Raw genomic sequence first — 18,333 nt, 5'->3', positions numbered from 1 at the left:
TCCTTTTCTTTTTGCGAATACAGACTAACACAGCTGCTACTCTGAAACCTGTCATTGTGCAAATTCACTTAGTGCAGAAAGTCTTTTCTTTCCTCCCACCATTGCTTATATGTTTGTCTTCACAACAGGATGACAAATTATCACTTGCAGTGGCCACTGGTTTGTTACATGTCTGTGTTTGCGATGTACTCTGTGAGATTTGCTGGGGCGCAGGGCAGAAAGATTAAGTCCCACCGCATGGGGCCGAAACCCAGGGCCCTGAGCCCTTCCACCTGGTACTGAAGTCGAAGCCTGAACAACTTAGCTTCCTGGAGGCCCCTGTGGCATGGGATCCCAGGCAATTACCCTGCTTGCTACCCCCCGGTTCCGGTCCTGGTTTTTATATGCAGAAAACCAGTTGTTGTGGCCCAGCAGGGCCATGGAGTTTTTTATAGCATATTGGGGGAGCCTCAGAAAGAAAAAGGTTGAAAACCTCTGTTCTATCTGACTCTCCATACAGAGTAGAGAAACCTTTAGATATTTTCTGCGTACCTCTTTGTGGAGATAGGCTTTAGCTATATTGGTTAGGAATGACTGAGAGCTCAGCTATGTGGCCTCCATGAGGCTCACTCTCACGCTAGCCAGCTGTAACCAAAGCAGATCTACACTGACACACTTCATCATTGATGTATGTCAAATCCAGATTTTCCCAGCTGTCTAATATCATCTGCCAAGCATAGATGGGGGCATACAGAGTGCAGTTCGCTATTAGCTGTGTGGCAGCTGTAAAGTCAGGCAGTTGTGACCATTTAAGCATCAACTCTCTTCCAAAATAAGTATCCGCTCCTGGATTTACAGTAAGCCTCCCAATAAAGATGGCATAGCCCATTGTACAAAAGCATTCTAGGCTTTATTCCACTATAAAGGCTCTCGTCCAGCTAAGAGCTTGTGAAAATCTTTGCACCTGCTTCAATTAATTGGTTCCATGTAGAAAGGTTGACATCTACTGACAGTTATGGCCTTTCGTTCTGCAAGCCATCAATCAAAGAAGCCACTCAGTATATGTCTACACTGCAGTTAGCTACCGGGGACTGGCCCATGCCAGCTGGTTTGAGCTCAGGCTCTGGAAGTCTCCCACCTTGCAGAGTCCTAGAGTCTGGGCTCTAGCCCAAGCCCGGATGTCTATATCGTGATTACCTTACCCCAAGCCCTGTGAACCTGAGTCAACTGACATGGGCCAGTCCTGAGTGTCTAATTGCAGTGTCAATGCAGGTCTTTAATTGCAGAGTAGGTAGACCATCAGAGGCCCCAAGGGCACTGGAGTACAGTTCCCCTCCATGTGCAATTCCTGAAGGGGAAATCAAGCTGAGAGTTCCTCTTTTTTTGCTCACATGTCTAGAAGGGAGAGCTAGCCCATGAGTTGCAAAGTCTGTATAGGGCCCATTGAATGTTTGGGGCTGCAAGCCACTGCTTCCATTGCTCATACCTAAGGCCAGCCCGGCAAAGTAGCACAGTGTTAGCATATGGCAATGTGAAGGTCTTGACAGAGGGTTAGGAATAGGCCTGGAACTGGTTGAGAATGAGCTCATAGCAGGATGGTGGTCTGACTTTAGGGATAGGTCCATGGACCTATCAGCTCCACTGGCAAAGACTTCAGAGCCAGCAGTCTGCACAAAATGAGGAGCGGCTGACTGTTTCATCTTTTTTGTTTTTTAAACAAAGAAACCAAGGAAACTGAATGTACAAAAACTAGAACTATTGTTAAGGTTGCAACATCTTGTTCTTTTATAAACAAATGTGGCTAAGTTAACACTGTATACAAACTGTTGGAATTTCCTGATTTTTGTGTGCTTGGTTTTGTGAACTTAACATTGCATCCATACTACTTTTTGTGTTTTATTATTATTAGTAGTAGTGGTAGTATCATCATTTGTTATTCTTTGCACTTCTGTAGCACCTTGGATCAGACGATCTCAGGTTACTTTACAAACATTAATTAAGCCTCACAGTTCCCCTCTGTGGTAGGTAAATATTATTCTCTGTTTTACAGACTGGTAAATTAAAGTACAAGATGTAAACTTATTTTTCCGGGGTCACACCAATGAGCCAGGATTAGAATCTAATATTCTGGATCTCAATCCTGTGTTCTAAACCTTAGACAATGCTTCTCCCTTGAATGAATGTAGAGATAAGAACAAATATCCTTGTAAATCACAGTTTACCGCCGTTGACATAATTTTCTCATCACAGTAAGTAAAGATTGACGTGACATTCTAAAAATTAGTTATTCCAAAGGTAGCCTATCGCAGGATCCACAGCAGTGCCATCCAATTAGAAAAAATAGGCTAATCTAACCTGATGCTATTATCATTTTTTTAAAACGAGTCTTAGTTCAATTATAAAATCCTTGTACCATAACGTTGCTTTCTAGGCCATATGTCCTTATTTAGAAAGAAAATGATTGCACCCTTAATTCAAAGGGAATGTTTCCCTCTGAGCCAGAACTCAGTAAAATGTATCAAGAAATTGTGGAAAAGGGCAAGCAAAGAAAATCAAATTGCAGCGTGTGAAACGATTTAAGAAGGGACCTGGGGAATACATAATCTCCAAACTGCCAAGTTAGAGCAAGTATAAAATATACAAACAAGCCTGATATTTTTCCCAGTTGATCTCATTATGCGGTATGCTTGGGATAGATAAATTCAGTTAGAATGCATTAAGGCTGGATTTTCAAGGAAACAAGTCAGAAGTAATATGTTTAGCTGATTCCACCTTGTTTTGATACATGGGCTTTTTCAAGTTTAAAGAAGTGCATTTTTGAAGCCAAGTGGTTTGTTTTGTTTCAAGCATTAAAACAAGAGGCAACTCAGTGACCATTTTTTTCCCTTCTGGAAAATACTTTAATAATTTCATCATACTCTTTAATAATCGGTAGTAGACCGCTGAACAGTATATATCACTGCCACTTATTGTTGCCTGCTTAAAATACACTGAACTAGCTTCAAGTGCAATCCCTTAACACAGTTTCTTCCACAGAGTACTTTTTTCCTAATCTCCAATATATTTTAATTAAATTGTCCATTTATATTTATTAAACCAGTTTGTTGTCTCCTAATGCAGAAGGTTGCTATTACTGATATAGTTTACCAAAGAGAAGCATTAGCTTAGCTGTGCATTGATATTAAAATGGAAGAGAATGCAAACAAAGAACTTCTCCCAAAAGTTTCCTGAAGGGCTTGTCTACCCAGGGAATTCTCAGGGAAGTTAGTGCAAAATAACTAGGGTGTAAACTATTCCGCACACATCTGTGTGCTCACCTATTCTGCACTAAAAGGACCTGTTTGTGGTTAAGGTTAATCCACTTCCAAAGTGGATTAATCTAAACCACACAAAAAGCCACTCTTAGTGCATAATAAGAGTGGCAAAAAGCCTGGAATAGCTAGAGCTGAATAGTTATTCCACACTAGCTCCCTGTGTGGACAATGTCAACAAGCCCTTAGATATCATTGTCCTTCGGAGTTTGATAAGTGTGTGTGTGTGTGTTGGGAAGGGGACAGACCTTGAAATAAGGACTTTCCAATTTCAATAAGTGTTTGGAAGGAATAGCTTACCAGCTCTGATAGCCTCAGGTTAAACATAATCTCTGGCAGTATGAAACATAACTGCAAGGAATGCTTAGTCTCTGGACTGCCCCTCAAGAAACACTGGAAGTAGATCTCTTGGCAAGCTAGTTTATAAGGCTGTCCATTATATGCCGAATCCATTCACCGGCAGTATGGCATAGATATGTGAACTGTAGAGATAGGTCTGCCCCCAGAATTCCAGATCCAGAAGTTTGGCTCCAAACTTTTCATGTTGGGGTTAATTCAGGAGAAAAGTATCTGCTTTTCTTTGAGCTGCCTCTGCCAACTTAATTTTTGCCGATAAATTGGAAGGAAAATGGAGTTCATCTGAATTTTGTTGGCTATAGTTGATTCGTCCCTTCACACAACACAACTCAAAAGCTGATTTGTCAGAGCTTTTAAAGCAATCAAACTATTCCCTCAGGTTACCTTTGTGGAACACCATGTGGAGCGCCGTCTGTCATTCTTGTTTGGATTTGGAAGCGAGCATGTTCAGTATTGTTTGTTTGTATTATCCTGGCACCAAAGAGCCCCGGACATGGACCACCAGGATCCTACTGTGCTGTGCGAACAGGACCAAAAGACACCCCCTTTTTCTGTCTCCCAGTATATCTAAGTGCTCACAGTCAGTACACAGGATGGGCAGCTGCCATCTCTACCAGGTTCTTGCCCAGTAACAGAGGCAAGAGGATTAATGGATTAATAGATCCATCTGAGCCACCATAGAAGATGAATATTAATTATGTTGTTCCCTCAAGGGCATTGCTTTCTCTACTGCTTCCATGATGCAGCCCCCAAATCAAGCCTCAGTAAAATTAGAGACTGTGTCTACAGAAGCCTTCCTAAAAAAAAAGAAAAAGAAAAAAACACCTTCTCACAAAACCAAAAATGACAAGGAGTTAAAAACCAGACGGCTGTGGCTTTAAGAGAGATAAAAAAGTGTTAGGGAATGGGAAAAAAATCCCACAGCCTGTTGTAGCAGCTGTAGCTTCAGATCGTGTGGAAAATGAAGGCAGATGATTCAATTTGGCCTGTGCCCCGAGTACATTTCCAAATGCTTCTGTGTGCGCGCAAGATAATGAACAAATATATTGAGATGGCACAAGATCAGTCCGAGTTTGCTGCTGTGCAAGCCATGGAGCTCCCAGTAGGAGCGAACTAGCTTTGCTAGGTTAATGGGGGTGAGGGTCGGAAAGCCCAGCACCTTTCAGAACAACTTAAGAAAAGAATTTGTCTCCTTTTGCCCCAGGCTCCCCATGGCACTCAAACGGAGCTTTTGATAAATCGAAGTGTATTTATTAATAACGAGCAGGGGCAACGTGCCTGTGATTTGAAAATAGGGGCACCAAATTAAAATGGGCTTTTCTATGACATCGGAAAAGCGTAAGTAAATGGAGAGTGGAGTGATCTATTATGATTAAAAAGCAGGGTCTGGGAGCTAGCACAGTGATAAAGAAAAAAAGCCCTTTTGTACAGGGAAGACCCCATTCTGTCCACGCACATCTTTCCCTCTCAGGAAAAAGAAGCAAGGGGGGGGGGGTGAAGGCAGGTGCACTAGAGAAAAACAGAACTGGAATATAATGAGAGCTGAAGTTATTGCTGGAATGAGTTATGGTATTTAATCATGCTACATGTTGTCCAATGGCATGAGATTCATAATTCTTGGCTCTGAATGTGGTTTCGGATTGTCCATGAGCACGCCGACTGATTGTGGCCTTTCATACCTATCCACACACACACCCCCACACCCACACACACACATGCTCTTTCTCTTGCCAAACCAGCCCCTAAGCCGAAATGGCTGTTCGGGATTCCTCATATTCTGAAAGCTGGGCCTTTGGTTGATGGTGAGAATTGCACTGAACTATAGAGATGTCCGGGACCACTAACTGCCAGCTTTGCACCATAATGTGCATGTTCTTTGATGGGTCGTGTGTCAAGGAGAAGGCAGCATTTGTCCATGTTCTGAGTAACATTGGGTTCTAAGCAGTGGTGGAGACAAATTCTGCCTTCAGACAAACCTTCAGTAGTATTCACACCCTGATTAAGCAAAGCATTAAATGTGTACTTAAGAGTTTTGCTAAATATGGATGGACTTAAACACATTGGTGATTTGGGACCTAGATGAGGGTGAAATTTGACCCTCGGAAGAGGTAAATTTTCAATATGCTTGGAAGGATTAGATTTGTATTGATTAATGTTGGTAAACGTTAGTTTCGCCATACTCACAAAAACAGATGGAAAATATTTCTATCAATAATGATTGAAACGTATAGGTTGGCAAAGTCAGAAAATGCTTCTTCAGAACTTAATGGAGTTTGATTTTACAATTTTTATTCTTATATTTTGACATGTGGTATTGACAATTTGTGTTATAAAGCTTTTTAGCTTGTTGAATCTCAGCAACTACTGTAATTAAATAACTATCTGACCCGCCCCCATAATTTCTACAACTGTGAAATTTAAATAGATAAAAATAAAAAAATGCTTAGAACCCATAATTTTGTATAACTGTGAACATTTGCAATCAGTAAAAATCTAAAAAAAAAATGCTGAAAAATAAGCGTGGTTATCCATCAAAAGTCTAAAAAGACACAATTTTTGCCAAGTCTAATTATCAAACCTTGTAAGTCTCCCCCTTGTTTGTATTGCTGCTCTGTTTTGGTTTAACTTTCCTAAAGGGACATTGTCAACCTGAATTTTTTTAATTGACTGACCAAAACAAAAGGGAGTGTCCTAAAAGAGCTCTCTTTCAAGATTACGACTTGATGTTTGTTTTCAGTTTTTTTAGTTTTTGTTTCCTGCTCCCCTGATGCTTAGAATGGTGTTTGGGGCAGACCCAAGATCAACACTATCAAATAGACTCAAAGCTGGCCCTGGTACACTGCTGCCTGCTGCTTCTTTACTTTCTCTTTCAGCTTTGTGGCTACTTTTCCTGGAAACACCATATTGCAGGGCCTGGAGGAGGCATGCACAATCAGCAAAACGGAAAAAAGGGCCATCTAAAGCGCTGTCAAATTCACCAAATCAACAAACTGAAAAAATAGGGTTTTTTCCCCTTTATTCTCTTGTTTCTAATAATTCTAAGGCCTTCCTGTAACAGTAGTAAGCACAGTATTTTCAGGTGGAAATGAAATTTTCAAGTTTTCCAGGCATAAGTTATCCTGAACTTCTAGACTCTGGTTTTGTTCACACTTTAAAAATACATAAAGTGGTCAATGTTAGGGTAGTGTCTGTGTAAAACAGTGGCACTGTTGGATGCTCCACTTGGGCAGGGCTTCTCAATCCTTTTCTTTCTGAGCCCCCTCCCCGCCCCCCCAGCAGGCTATAAAAGAACTCCACAGTTCTCCTGTGGCACACCTACTAGTTCTCTGCAGGTTACGGAGTGGCAAGCATTGCAATTGCCTGGGGGCCCCTGCCACAGGGGACCCCCAGGAAGCTAAGTTGCTCAGGCTTCGACTTCAGTCCCAGGTGGCGGGGCTCAGGGCCCCGGGCTTCAGCCCCATGCAGTGGGACTTCAGCTTTCTGCCCTGGGCCCCAGTGAGTCTAACACTGGCCCTGCTTGGCGTCCCCCCTGAAACCTGCTTGTGGCTCCCCAGGGGGCCCTGGACCCCTGGTTGAGAATCATTGCACTAGGGCACAGCAGCTTACTATGGCTGCCCGTCAACTAAGGCTGTGTTTCCACTGGCACTTTCAGCGCTAAAACTTTTGTTGCTCAAACCACACCTCTGAGCGACAAAACTTTTAGCTCTGAAAAGTGCCAGTGTAGACAGCTCTATGCCACCACCCCTCTTTTGGGTGGTGACCGGACAGCAACTGTGAAAAATCAGGGTGGGGGTGGAGGGGTAATAGGAGCCTATATAGGAAAAAGCCCCGAAAATAAAATCAGGACATGGGGTCACCCTATTAGGGGTGGTTTTGTTTTGTTGCTGGGAGAGCTCTCTCCTGGAGATAAAGAGCGACTACACAGTGCATCTTACAGCTGCAGCGCTGGAAAGTGCGCTGTGTAGACATAGCCTAAATTACTTCCTGTGACCAAATGGCACAAGTCTGTGCTACACTGTGGAAAGTCCAGGTTCAAATCCTGCTGAAGACCCATTGTGAAGCAACAAAACAGGGGGAAAGTGTGCATCCTCTGGCTTTGTTACATTTAGGGCTTTTGTGCAAAGATTTCATGGTCTCCTAGGGCTAGGACCATTCAAAGGGATGGAAAAGGGATGTCAGTATGCAAAGTAAGATTCAACTCAAGGATACAGCCAGAGGGAATTTTTATAGCTGAAACAGCAACATCTAGAGAAACTAATTAAAAATCAAGCAGTCAAGCCAGGAGCAACTTCAAGAAACAAGGTTTTGACCAGTTCACTAATCTCCAGATCTGCAAAAAGTGCCCATGAAACTGATGCATCCATTTAGCAGAACTCCTTGTCCTCCTAGTTCAGTCCTGCATGTGGCTCATTAGGGTAATTACTGATGAATTAAAGCAGCTTGGCTCAGCACTCAGGCTGCTGGTGTGTGGGCTCCCCTGCTGGCAGGCAGCAGGTGTAAATGAACAAGATCTGTCAAAAAGGCTGATGACCCTCTTAATTCACAGCAGCAAACGGGGGACAGAGGTAGTACAGCAAGTTTAATAATTGATATTTACTCGGAAAGGTTAATGGCAGCAGTGATGCTTCTAATTTGTTTGCCCGTGCGAGACCTTGTCAGGTCAAATTGTCTCAATTTGTTCCTTTGTGTAGGTGTAGTTTCTTTCCTCCAAAGTTTATTAAAGGGAAACAGGTCAGGTGAGGGAACGGGGGGGGAGGGGGAGGCATACTACTGCTCAAGAAAGATTGGGTTCACTTCGGTAACAGATTGGGTGAGACCTTGAACTTGTGAGGTTTTCTTCTTGTTACGTGTTTCTGGTGAATATTTGAGTTTGAGATTAAGGAATTAGTAACATTGGGAATGGTGGACGCTCTTTTACTGTCTCTTTCTCTCTCTCCCCTCTCCTCTACAACCTACCCTCCTCCTCCCCCCCACTCCCCCCTACCTCTTTGGACATGTCCAGATGTGCTGTAATCTCAACCCGGAACAGCACCCTCTCTGGAGCTAAGCGGTATTATATTCTCCAGACTAGCTCAGTAGTTGGCCTCAGTCTGCGAATAATGCCCTGCACATTCACTGGGAAGAAACCGAGGCGTTTTAACTGCTGCAGTCCCAAGTGTTGGCTGGGGGCTCTGTACGGTATGTACTAGAGAATTTCACTGTTGAGTGTGTGCACTGAAGCACCTCAGTGTTATACTAAAGGGCGCCGTCTCCATGGGCATGGAGTGACAGTGCCCTCAGCGGGTGTTAACGTATGCTGGAACCACCAGGAAATATCTCTGGCCAGTGAATTGCAGATTATGCAATGAAATTGCACCCAGGGAAACAAGGGAATTTTATTGCCATTAAAAGTACCAATTTGTACAAATCAACATTTTAAATAGAAGCAGACTGATATGAATAGAACCTATTAATAAATTAAACACTTCCTTCCACCCGGTATTTCACAAGGAAATTAACAGAATAATTTGTTAGTAGATGATCTCAGGAATGTGGCAGTGAATGACATTTCAGTTCTGTTCTTCCTCCCCCTTTCCTCCCCTCCCCTTTTACAGTCTTTGCAGAATGAAGCGCTGTTATTGCTGTGATTTGAGACGTTATCCCTTTTACTTACTGTCCTGGGTTCAAATGTAGGCAAGACCATAAGTGAAAAGGTGGAAGGATAGTCCAGTGGCTAGGGAACTAATGTAGGATTTAGGAGACCTATGTTCAATTTCCTGCTCTGCCAGACATCCTTAAGAGGCATTTAGGGTCCTAGTGTGATTTTCAAAAGCATCTAGGCATCTAACACACATTGAAATCTAGGCGGTTTAGGTGTCTAGATGCTTTTGAAAATCCTGTTAGGTGTCTAAATACCTTTAAATATCTGGCCCATAAGCCTCTCTGTGACTCAGTTGTTGGTCTGTAAAATGAGGATAAAAGCATTTCCCTATCTCAGAGGGGTAAATACACACATTGTCAGGAAAATTACATTGAAGCTTTTGAGGTGATGGTAGCTTGTCTAGGAATGAGTTGCTCTGTCTCAGTACAGAACTATGACTTCTTTTATTATTACATAATGTTACTGCATACTGGCTGGAGACTCCACAGTAATATCTGACACAATAAATTTGATTCCACATAAACAAGCAGTTTCACTCTATTAGGGAGGGGAGGGGAGCTTTGTTTCTTTTCTTTGAGACCCCTGATGTGCTTCTAAACAAGCAATGGTAGCTCAGTATGGGGATGGGAGCCTTCAACATGTGTGTATTATTAATTCCTCACAGTTAGGAGTATTTTCAATACTGAAGTGGTTCAGGTCTGAACTAAGATGCATTAGTAGTAGATTGTGAGGGAAATTTGCCTATTGTCTTCCTGGTCATAGCTACTTGGCTCAGCCTGTCGCACTTCCATGAGTGCTAAATTCACCTATTCATTGAATGTTAACAAAAAGGGATGCAGAAACAAGCGGGTAAGGCACTCTTTGGAAAAGTCTCATGAACTCAAGAGCATCTTCTCCACATTGCAGTGAAATTATAGGTTTGAACACATTTGAGAAACTGCTTTTGGTGACCTCAGGAACAGGTGATGCAGCAGTGCCTGAAAATCCTCTGTTTGTTTTTCGTTGCTCCCTCTAGATGAAGGTTCCTGCAAGCAGAAGTGGCAGAAATAGCGAAGAAGACAGCATCAGGGAGGCCACAAGCTCTCAGCGGAGCAGCTCGAGGGACCGTCTCAGTGATGTAAGTACCAGAATCAAGCGCCGCTTCATTGCAGCAATTCCCACTGCTGACATGGCTTTTCATAAATCTCGCTGAACAAATGTTGGCATCCAGAGGTCACTGTGTAATAACTTTTTTTTATGTCATGATTGAGTGTTATGGCATAAGTGGTTGAGCTGCCTTGCAAACACTATAATCATGGTGCAAATAATATGATAAGTGAAAGATCAGAGATGGGAAAACAAAATGGAATTGTTATTCCTAAGGGGAAAGATGGCTTGAGATTTTTTTAAAGAAAAAAGTTGTGTAAAAAGCTTTTTACAGATGCTTTTGTTTTTAGCTTCTGCACAGAATTATGGTGGAGGCAAAGCTGGCTCACCTATTGTTATGCTTCCTGCCTCTGAGAGATGAGGAGCATTTTTTGAGTGGTGGTGGAGAGCTGCCTTTCTCTTAGGAAACTCAACTCTACTTTGAGTGAAATGTTATGATAAAACAAAAGTAAATGATGCCTTCGTGTGTAAACACACAAATGGGCTTTTGAGTCACCAAGAAATCAATGGCAGTGCTGGGATAATTTTATGTGAAGGCTTTTTGTGTTAGCAATTAGCATTTCGCCTTCATTAAAACATGATTTTTTACTAATTAGGACCTTTCCCGTTAGGAGAGATTTAAATGAAGAACAATAATCAAACGCTGGCACAAGCATGTCTGAAATATTAAATTTAACATTTCAATGGCAAGCCACAGAAATCCCAGAGCGAGCGGTTTTCATGTTGAGTTCTATTAATGTAAAATATGCTTCATAACTAAAACCTGTCACAGAAAACGGCTCACACCAGCCAAATTCAATTGGACAGTTAATTTAGCTTTAAAATTGAAAACACTACCTCTGCTTCAGGATGCAAAAGGAAGGAGGGGGGAAAAAGCCTTTGATAAGTGTAATGTATTTGCCATTAAGTCTTTCAGAGCCTATTCTACAGGAGAAGAAGGTGGGGGCGGGGGGAGGAAGAGGGGAAAAATGGCTCCCACAAATGTGTTTAAAAGCTGAAAGTATTTATTAAAAATGTCAGCAGAAAAGTGCTTCTGGCAGATTAAAGCGGGATTCGGCTTGACAGCTCTGACAGGGAAATGTGAGGGGGGAAAATTCTCTCTACATGTTTTGAGTGTGAATGGGGTGCTGTAAACAGCCTACATAGTGGGAGGAAAGAAAAAAAAATCACTGTTTCTGTGATTTGCTTCTAGAATAAAGAATCTGCACACACTGGAGAAGAAAAAGGGGGGAAAAATCCCTTAGGGGAAAATAATCGTGTCTGTGTGTGTTTATGTGTTTTTGACTGTGTGTTTGGACAGTAATAGTCTTTCTTTTTTTTTATAATTCTCAACCTCTAGTCACTCTTGACAAGTATGTGATCTGAGGCAGCTGGTAACACTGATGCTGCTTAATACAGCTGGGGGAAAGAAAAAAAAAAAGATTCAGACCTACCAATTGATTTCAGTAGTTTAGGTCAAAGTATTTAGATGGCAACTGGTTAGCCAGTCTCACAGGTTCTTGGAGGAGCCTGTAACGTTGTAGGTGGGGAGAGAGCTATTTTCTCTCCACACCCACCACCGGAGAGACGAGTTATATGGGCCCATGGTGCCGAAGCTCCAGCAATATTCAGGGTCTGGGGGCCTGGCTCCACCAATGTTCGGGGCCGGGTTTCTCCCCCGGCCCTGCCTGCCGCCCCCGCATGCCTCCCCCGAAGCATCCCTGCCTGTGCCCTGGGTGGCTGCACCTTGCAGTTCCATGCTGCGCTCACCTCTCTGCCAGCTCCCAGCATCAACTGCCGCCGCAGGGTCCTAGCCCCCCCAACCACTAGTACCAGGGCAGGCTGAGCCTGACCCTGCCCTTCCGCCTCAGATGGATGGACCCTTCCCTTTTCCAGCAGGACCCTCCACCAGCACAGGGGGCCCCCCACCTGCAGTCACTGCTCCTGCCCCATGCTGGGCAAGGGGCATCCCCATCCCCCACCCCCAGTGAGGCTACAGTGAGGGGCAGCAGCAGGGGAAGAGGTGCTGGCAGACCTCCCCCCCCCCCATGCACCCACCACAGGGGAGGCAAGGGGGCTTCCTGGACTTGAGAGGGGTCCTAGGAGCATGTGCAGTGACAGTGGTGCGAGGTGAGCGTGCTGTCGGGGATGGGAGGGCTGGGGGGAGTCCTCCTTTCTGGCCCCAGCTGGGGGCACCCTGCCAAACTCCTCATCCCTGACCCTGCCCCACCTCAGAGCCCGCACCCCCAGCCAGAGCCTTCACACACACTCCCGCACCCAACCCTCTGCCCCAGCCCACAGTGTTACAGCATGAGAGCCTAAAGAACTTGAGCTTCATCGAATGTCTAACTCTGTAGGCTCCTCACAGGGACTTATTCATCCAAGGAAATTCAGTGCGAGTCGGGTGTTCAACTCTTCCAGGCTCCTTGGAGACTTCCAGCCTGGTGCCTGTGGGCAGGAGCATACAGTAGAACCTCGCTTAATTTGCTCTAATGACCCAGCGACCCCTTACAAAGGATGCAATTTTTCCAGTTAGTGACTAATGAAATTGTTTGAAGAGCGAGGTTTATGAATCACAAAATGCCCTTAGTTTGTTATTTCATGATTGCAGTTGAGTTTTAATTTACTTTTCACAACAATTCATCACAAGGTAGTAAATGCTATTTAGTGGCAGTTACAAAGTAAGCCTTCAAAGGCTGCACTGTTGCAATCTGCTGGTACACTCTTGCAGAGAAGTGGGGAAGAAGACCCAAGATTTTTTGTGTGCATGCTATGAGGAGTGTGGATTACAACAGGATTCTACTGTCCATCCTATATAGTTCTATAGGTGCATCTCCTGGTGTATCGTTCAAACGGATGGTGTGCAATTGAACTGACTTGACCCCTTATGTGTGGCACTCAGAGGATTAAACCCCCATTGTGCACTAAAGATGTAAAGGGAAAGGGGTTTTATTTTCTTCCCCTTTAGGGGCCGCTGGAGGGATTACAAATTGAGAGTCTGAAATGCAATTGTCCTAGTGCTGTTACTTTTTCTTGCTGACATATCATGCTGCCTCAGGCATCTGGCCCATTGCTTGCTCAGTCCAACTAGCTGTCCTGCTGTTCCTCAGTGTGTTTGGGCTCAAAACAGTCTTGTGATGCCTGCTTTGTAATGTCTTCATCTCCCACCTCCATCCCTATTAACTTGTGGCAACAACCAGAGTAAATGAAGCAGGTGCTAGCGGATTTGGCTGCTATACTGTGGCACAGCAGGTGTGCAGAGGAATGTGTGCATTAAAGTTACTGCTCTGGGAGCACTGTAGGGCCATCACGCAAATTCCTTGGTTGCTCCTCTCTCACTTCAGTGCAGTTCTGCATTTAGGAGGTGCTATTAGGAGCAACTTAGTTTCTTTGTATGAATTGTTTCCTGAGATGACTTATTTAATGGGGTGCCACTAAGATGTGTTTTATTTACATTAATGCATGTCTTTAGTCTCTGATGGACCATGAAGGAAAGAGGTGGCCTGATCTGTCATGAAATAATTACACCCTAAAGGAAACTGAAGTCAAATGATTGAATGAGTGTCTCTCTCTCTCTCTCTCTCTCTCTCACACACACACACACACTCACACACACACACACACACCCGTGCACACCCCCTTTCTCTCACTCACACTCACTCTGCTTTGGCACAGTGAAATTTCCATGTGGAAAGAGCCCTAAAGCTTTATAGTACAACAATAATACTCTGTGTTGTACAGTGCATCTTTCCAGATGTTCCTGGGAGCTCTGTTTATTATAGATCATTGAGGGGAAAATGTATATTTTGGTCTAGTGAACTGATCTCTGACTGCAAAGATTTGATTTGTTGGGACTGGTTTCTCATCGATATGATAAGCCTGTTATGGGAAAACGAAGTTTTAACCAATGTTTGCATGACAAATAATTCTTATTTAAAGGGGTGGGGAAGGATGAGAATTTATACTTGTTTGTACTTGCAATGGTCAATGGTAAATTCCCTTTTAATGTATTACAAAGCAAAGGTCTCTGCAACACATGTTCTTGGTGTCCTGTCAGGTTCCTTTTAAACCAACACAGAGTCAACAGCTTTTTTCCAAAACAGGATTTTTTCCTATCTTTCATAGTAAGGTAATTGAAAGTTACCAAAGAACTAAGAGACAGATAAGCCCATTGCTGCTTGTTATGTTGACCCAAGTAAAGCTGGGAGGTTTGGGTTTTGCTCCCCCCACCTCCCCGCATTCTGTAATTGTCCTAATCTTTTCTGATGTCCCAAACAGTGTAAAAAATCCACACAGACCTTTGTATAATGGCTTTAAAAAAGGTTTTATCTTTTTCTTGACCCATCAGCTTAAGAACTGCCTGCATTTTAATGGATTTTCTCCCTCGCTAAATTGAATGGATCGTCCCTCATTATCATTTAAATAGAACCCTCACTCCCTGTGAACATGGAACATTTGAATGTGGTAGTGGAGCTGAGATGATTTGAAATATTTGCAAGGTGGGGAGAGGGAGAGGAGGAGGCAGCAGAGGACAGAATTGCTGAATGTAATTGTCATGGATTCTCAATTTTGTTGCCACAAGATGGGAAAATAGACTAATAATTGTCTTCCAACCCTGGTAGAATAGTTGCCCTAGTTAGCTGAAGCTAACACTCTAATTGTCATGGGGGCACCTAGATGAATGAGGATGTATGCAGGGCACAGCAAGGGCTAAATTGAGTGATATACTAAGGCAAAGAGCAAATTGGCAATTATTGGCCCAGCTGAAAAGGTTGGCAGGTGTGCTGCTTTCTCATGAGCCCTTAGGGGGAAATTGGAAATATAAAATATCGACCATAAATACTAGCTGATTAGGAAATATGTTGCAAGAGGTGCTGGCCACTTTAGAAACAAAACTCTCTTTTGCAGGAGATTGACTTTAGGCTGTGCACAAAAATACAAGCCCCTCTAGTAAGTCATTTTGGGCTTTTTCTCTCTTTTCTCCCAGCTGCCCGCTTTGAAAATGTTTTTACAATGTAACAAGCAAACAGAAATCCCTGTGTTAGAAAATGCTGAGTCCTTCCCTCCCCCCCCCCACAAAGGTTTTTGGATTCGTGTTGAACATATTGCATAGTCTAGATGTGAAATCCTTTCTCCAGTAGAGGAGTACAATAAAGCCCTAGTGATTTTCCAACCGACATGTATTGCTCTTCTTTGTGTTCCATCAGGCTTGCTGGTTTTCTCCCCTTCGTGTTCCTGCACTATGTACTACTCTGCCCACTGCTGGGGCAAATGGATGAGAGCCGCTGCAGGTGTAATAGCAAGTGCAATACTGTATGCCAAGCCAACGACCTAATGGGTATGCTTAGGGCGTAAGTCCCTTCCCAGGACAAGGATCAAACATCAGAAGCAAAAAAGGTCTCCACCCTTATTTGTCCACTTCCCAAAACCATCCCATAGTTTGACACATGTCACTTCACAGTCTTAGCTCGGGATAGAAGAGGGGGTTTGGAAGAGAAATAGCAAAGGGTGCTTACAGGTGAGGAATAAGGTGCATTGATAGTGCTCTTTGGGGCTCAGCAGTGGAATAGCAAAGGTGGTGTAGCCTGGGAGGATGGTGCATTGGAGGAGCTCCATTGGAAGCCTAGGCTTCCAGTATTTAGACTGTAAGCTCTTTGGAGCAGATGTTCTCCCTTATTTCACATTTATACAGCGGCTGACAAAATGGGGTCCTAATCCTGAATGAGGCTGCTGGATGCTGTTGTAATACAAATAAATAGTGCTAGTTGAAATTTAATAGTGAGAGGAATTGCAAATTAACTTGGAGGTGCATTCAAGTGCTGTTGTGGGGCTGAGGAATGGCTAGTAGAGGACAGGGCAAGTCAGGAATTGGATGCATTAACAAAGCTTATGTGGGACAGAAATAACAGAAGGTATCGTCAGCTGGCAGAGATGTGTATGGAAATTTGCATAGCATCTGAAATTTTTTTTAGTATCTTCATGTTTTCTTGATTGACTACTGATCTGACCCCGGAGGGAGAGGGACAGTGCTGAAATGGATGTACTCACACATGCATACCAGCCAAGGCCTGCCTGTGGATAATGGTCACGAGAAAAACAATTTAGAAGCCCCACACAATGACTGTACACTGAGCAGAGACTCACTAACAGAGCTATGGGCAGGAGTGTAGTAAAGAAGGAGCAAGAGTTAACGGGGTGAAAGCAAGGTCATGAAAAGGAAAGAGGATTTAGCTGAGTTGGGCGGGAATAGAAGAGGGATGGTCTTTTATTGCAGGGAGAAGTGTGACCTTACAAGGTGAGCCCAAGCCTGGGAATCGAGAACGTCCGAAGCATAGTCTCCGATCTTCCACTGACTCCCTGCGTGGCCTGGGCCAAGTCATCTTGGGCCTGACTTTCAGAAGGGCTTAACATCAGGGTGTGTCTACATTGTAAAGGAAAACTCGTGGTGCCAAGTCTGATGCCAGGTCAACTGACTCAGGCCAGTGAGGCTTGGGCTAAAAATAGCAGTGTAGACGTTCCCACTCAGGCTGGAGCCTGGGCTCTGAGACCCTCCCAGCTCATCCGATTTCAGAATCCAGGCTTCAGCCCAAGGGGGAACATCTACACTGTACTTTTAGCCCCAGAAGCCCAAATCAGTGGACCTGGGCTCTGAGACTTGGTGCCATGGGTTTTTCTTTGCGGTGTAGACATACCGTATAGTTCCAGTTGAACTCAGTGAAAACTGCTGGGTGCTCAGGCCCTAAATTTCTCAGCTGAAGTTTCCCCATGTGTGAAATGGAGAAACACATTTTACTGACTGGCTTTGCAGGGTGATATGAGGATGAATTATACTGATTTGTATAGAGCTCTTTGAGAAATGCTAGATAAGAGTGGAGTGGTGTTGGTTGGGAGGTGGGTACTTTATACTGGTAACCCCAAAAGTTCCATGACTCAGGCCTCCATAAATGATTTTTAACCCAAAATAGTAAATTTGGGGTTATTTAATTTTATTTTTGGTTTTTGACCCTTGAGGATGCACTTGAGTCACATTTTCAAGCGCTTCTCTTCAAGTATGAGGACTAGAAACTTACTTCTTTTAAAACAAATGTAAGTTTAGATTCTTTTATAATGAGTTGTTTCTAGGAGCTGGGGCTCTAAACAAAACCTCAAACATTGCAAGACTTGCACTAAAATTGCGAGAGTTGGTGACACTTGTTACCTGTAGTGAGGTTTGTAGCAACCTGTGTGGGATATGGAGGGGGGAGCCCAGGTTGCAGAAGGGCAGAGTTTTGTAGGATGCACCAAAAATCCAGTCTGTTTGCACATGGCTTGAATGCCAGTTGCAGTTGTAGCATCTCTGAATAGTTCTCTCAACAAAAACTAGGTTAGTTTTAGAAACAGTCATCTCATGTTATTACCCAGAATGCAGTGTATGAAATAAGGTTCACACATCACCAGGGATCCTAGTTTTCCATGATAAAAAAAGCAAAATTCTCTGATTTAAAAAAAACAAATCCGCATTTTTCTGTGATTAAAATGAAACGCTGAACTTTAGTTTCCCTAGCCACAATGTACATATAAGTGTCAGTGGAGCACAATGATATATTATAAGTTGAGAGGCAGAGCCCCGCCACCCAGAGCTGACAGCAGAGCCTTGCCTATTCTCCTGATTATCCGAATTTTTGATTATCCGATCCGGCCCTGGTCCCAATTAGTTTGGAAAACCCAAGGTTTCACTGTATCTGTGTTTATTTTTTTCACAAAATGTAAAAACTAAAGATTCTCTGTAAAAACGCAAATTCTGTGTTTTTCTGTGGCAAACGGATTTCTAGGATCTATCTGACCATCACTAGTCATCAGTTCTCTTTTCTTGTTGTTTCTGTGGATGCTAGTGCTGGGATTGTAATGCCCTCTTTCGTAGGAGGCTCTTTTTTTCCTAAA

At 43.5% G+C, this 18,333-nt stretch overlaps 1 protein-coding gene across 2 annotated transcripts in view; it reads left to right on the top strand.

Moving 5' to 3' along the window:
* Positions 1-18,333, top strand: part of FBRSL1 (fibrosin like 1) — a 743,463-nt gene that overhangs the window by 345,870 nt on the left and 379,260 nt on the right. For both annotated transcript variants that reach the window (XM_084649612.1, XM_084649611.1), the window contains exon 3: positions 10,304-10,405. In XM_084649612.1, coding sequence (XP_084505738.1) covers positions 10,304-10,405 — 102 coding nt within the window. The remainder of the gene's footprint in view (positions 1-10,303; positions 10,406-18,333) is intronic.

Source organism: Lepidochelys olivacea (assembly GCF_965140295.1).
Source record: "Lepidochelys olivacea isolate rLepOli2 genome assembly, chromosome: 15".
Classification (NCBI taxonomy): Eukaryota; Metazoa; Chordata; order Testudines; family Cheloniidae; genus Lepidochelys; species Lepidochelys olivacea.
This window is presented reverse-complemented; position numbering and strand designations above follow the sequence as displayed.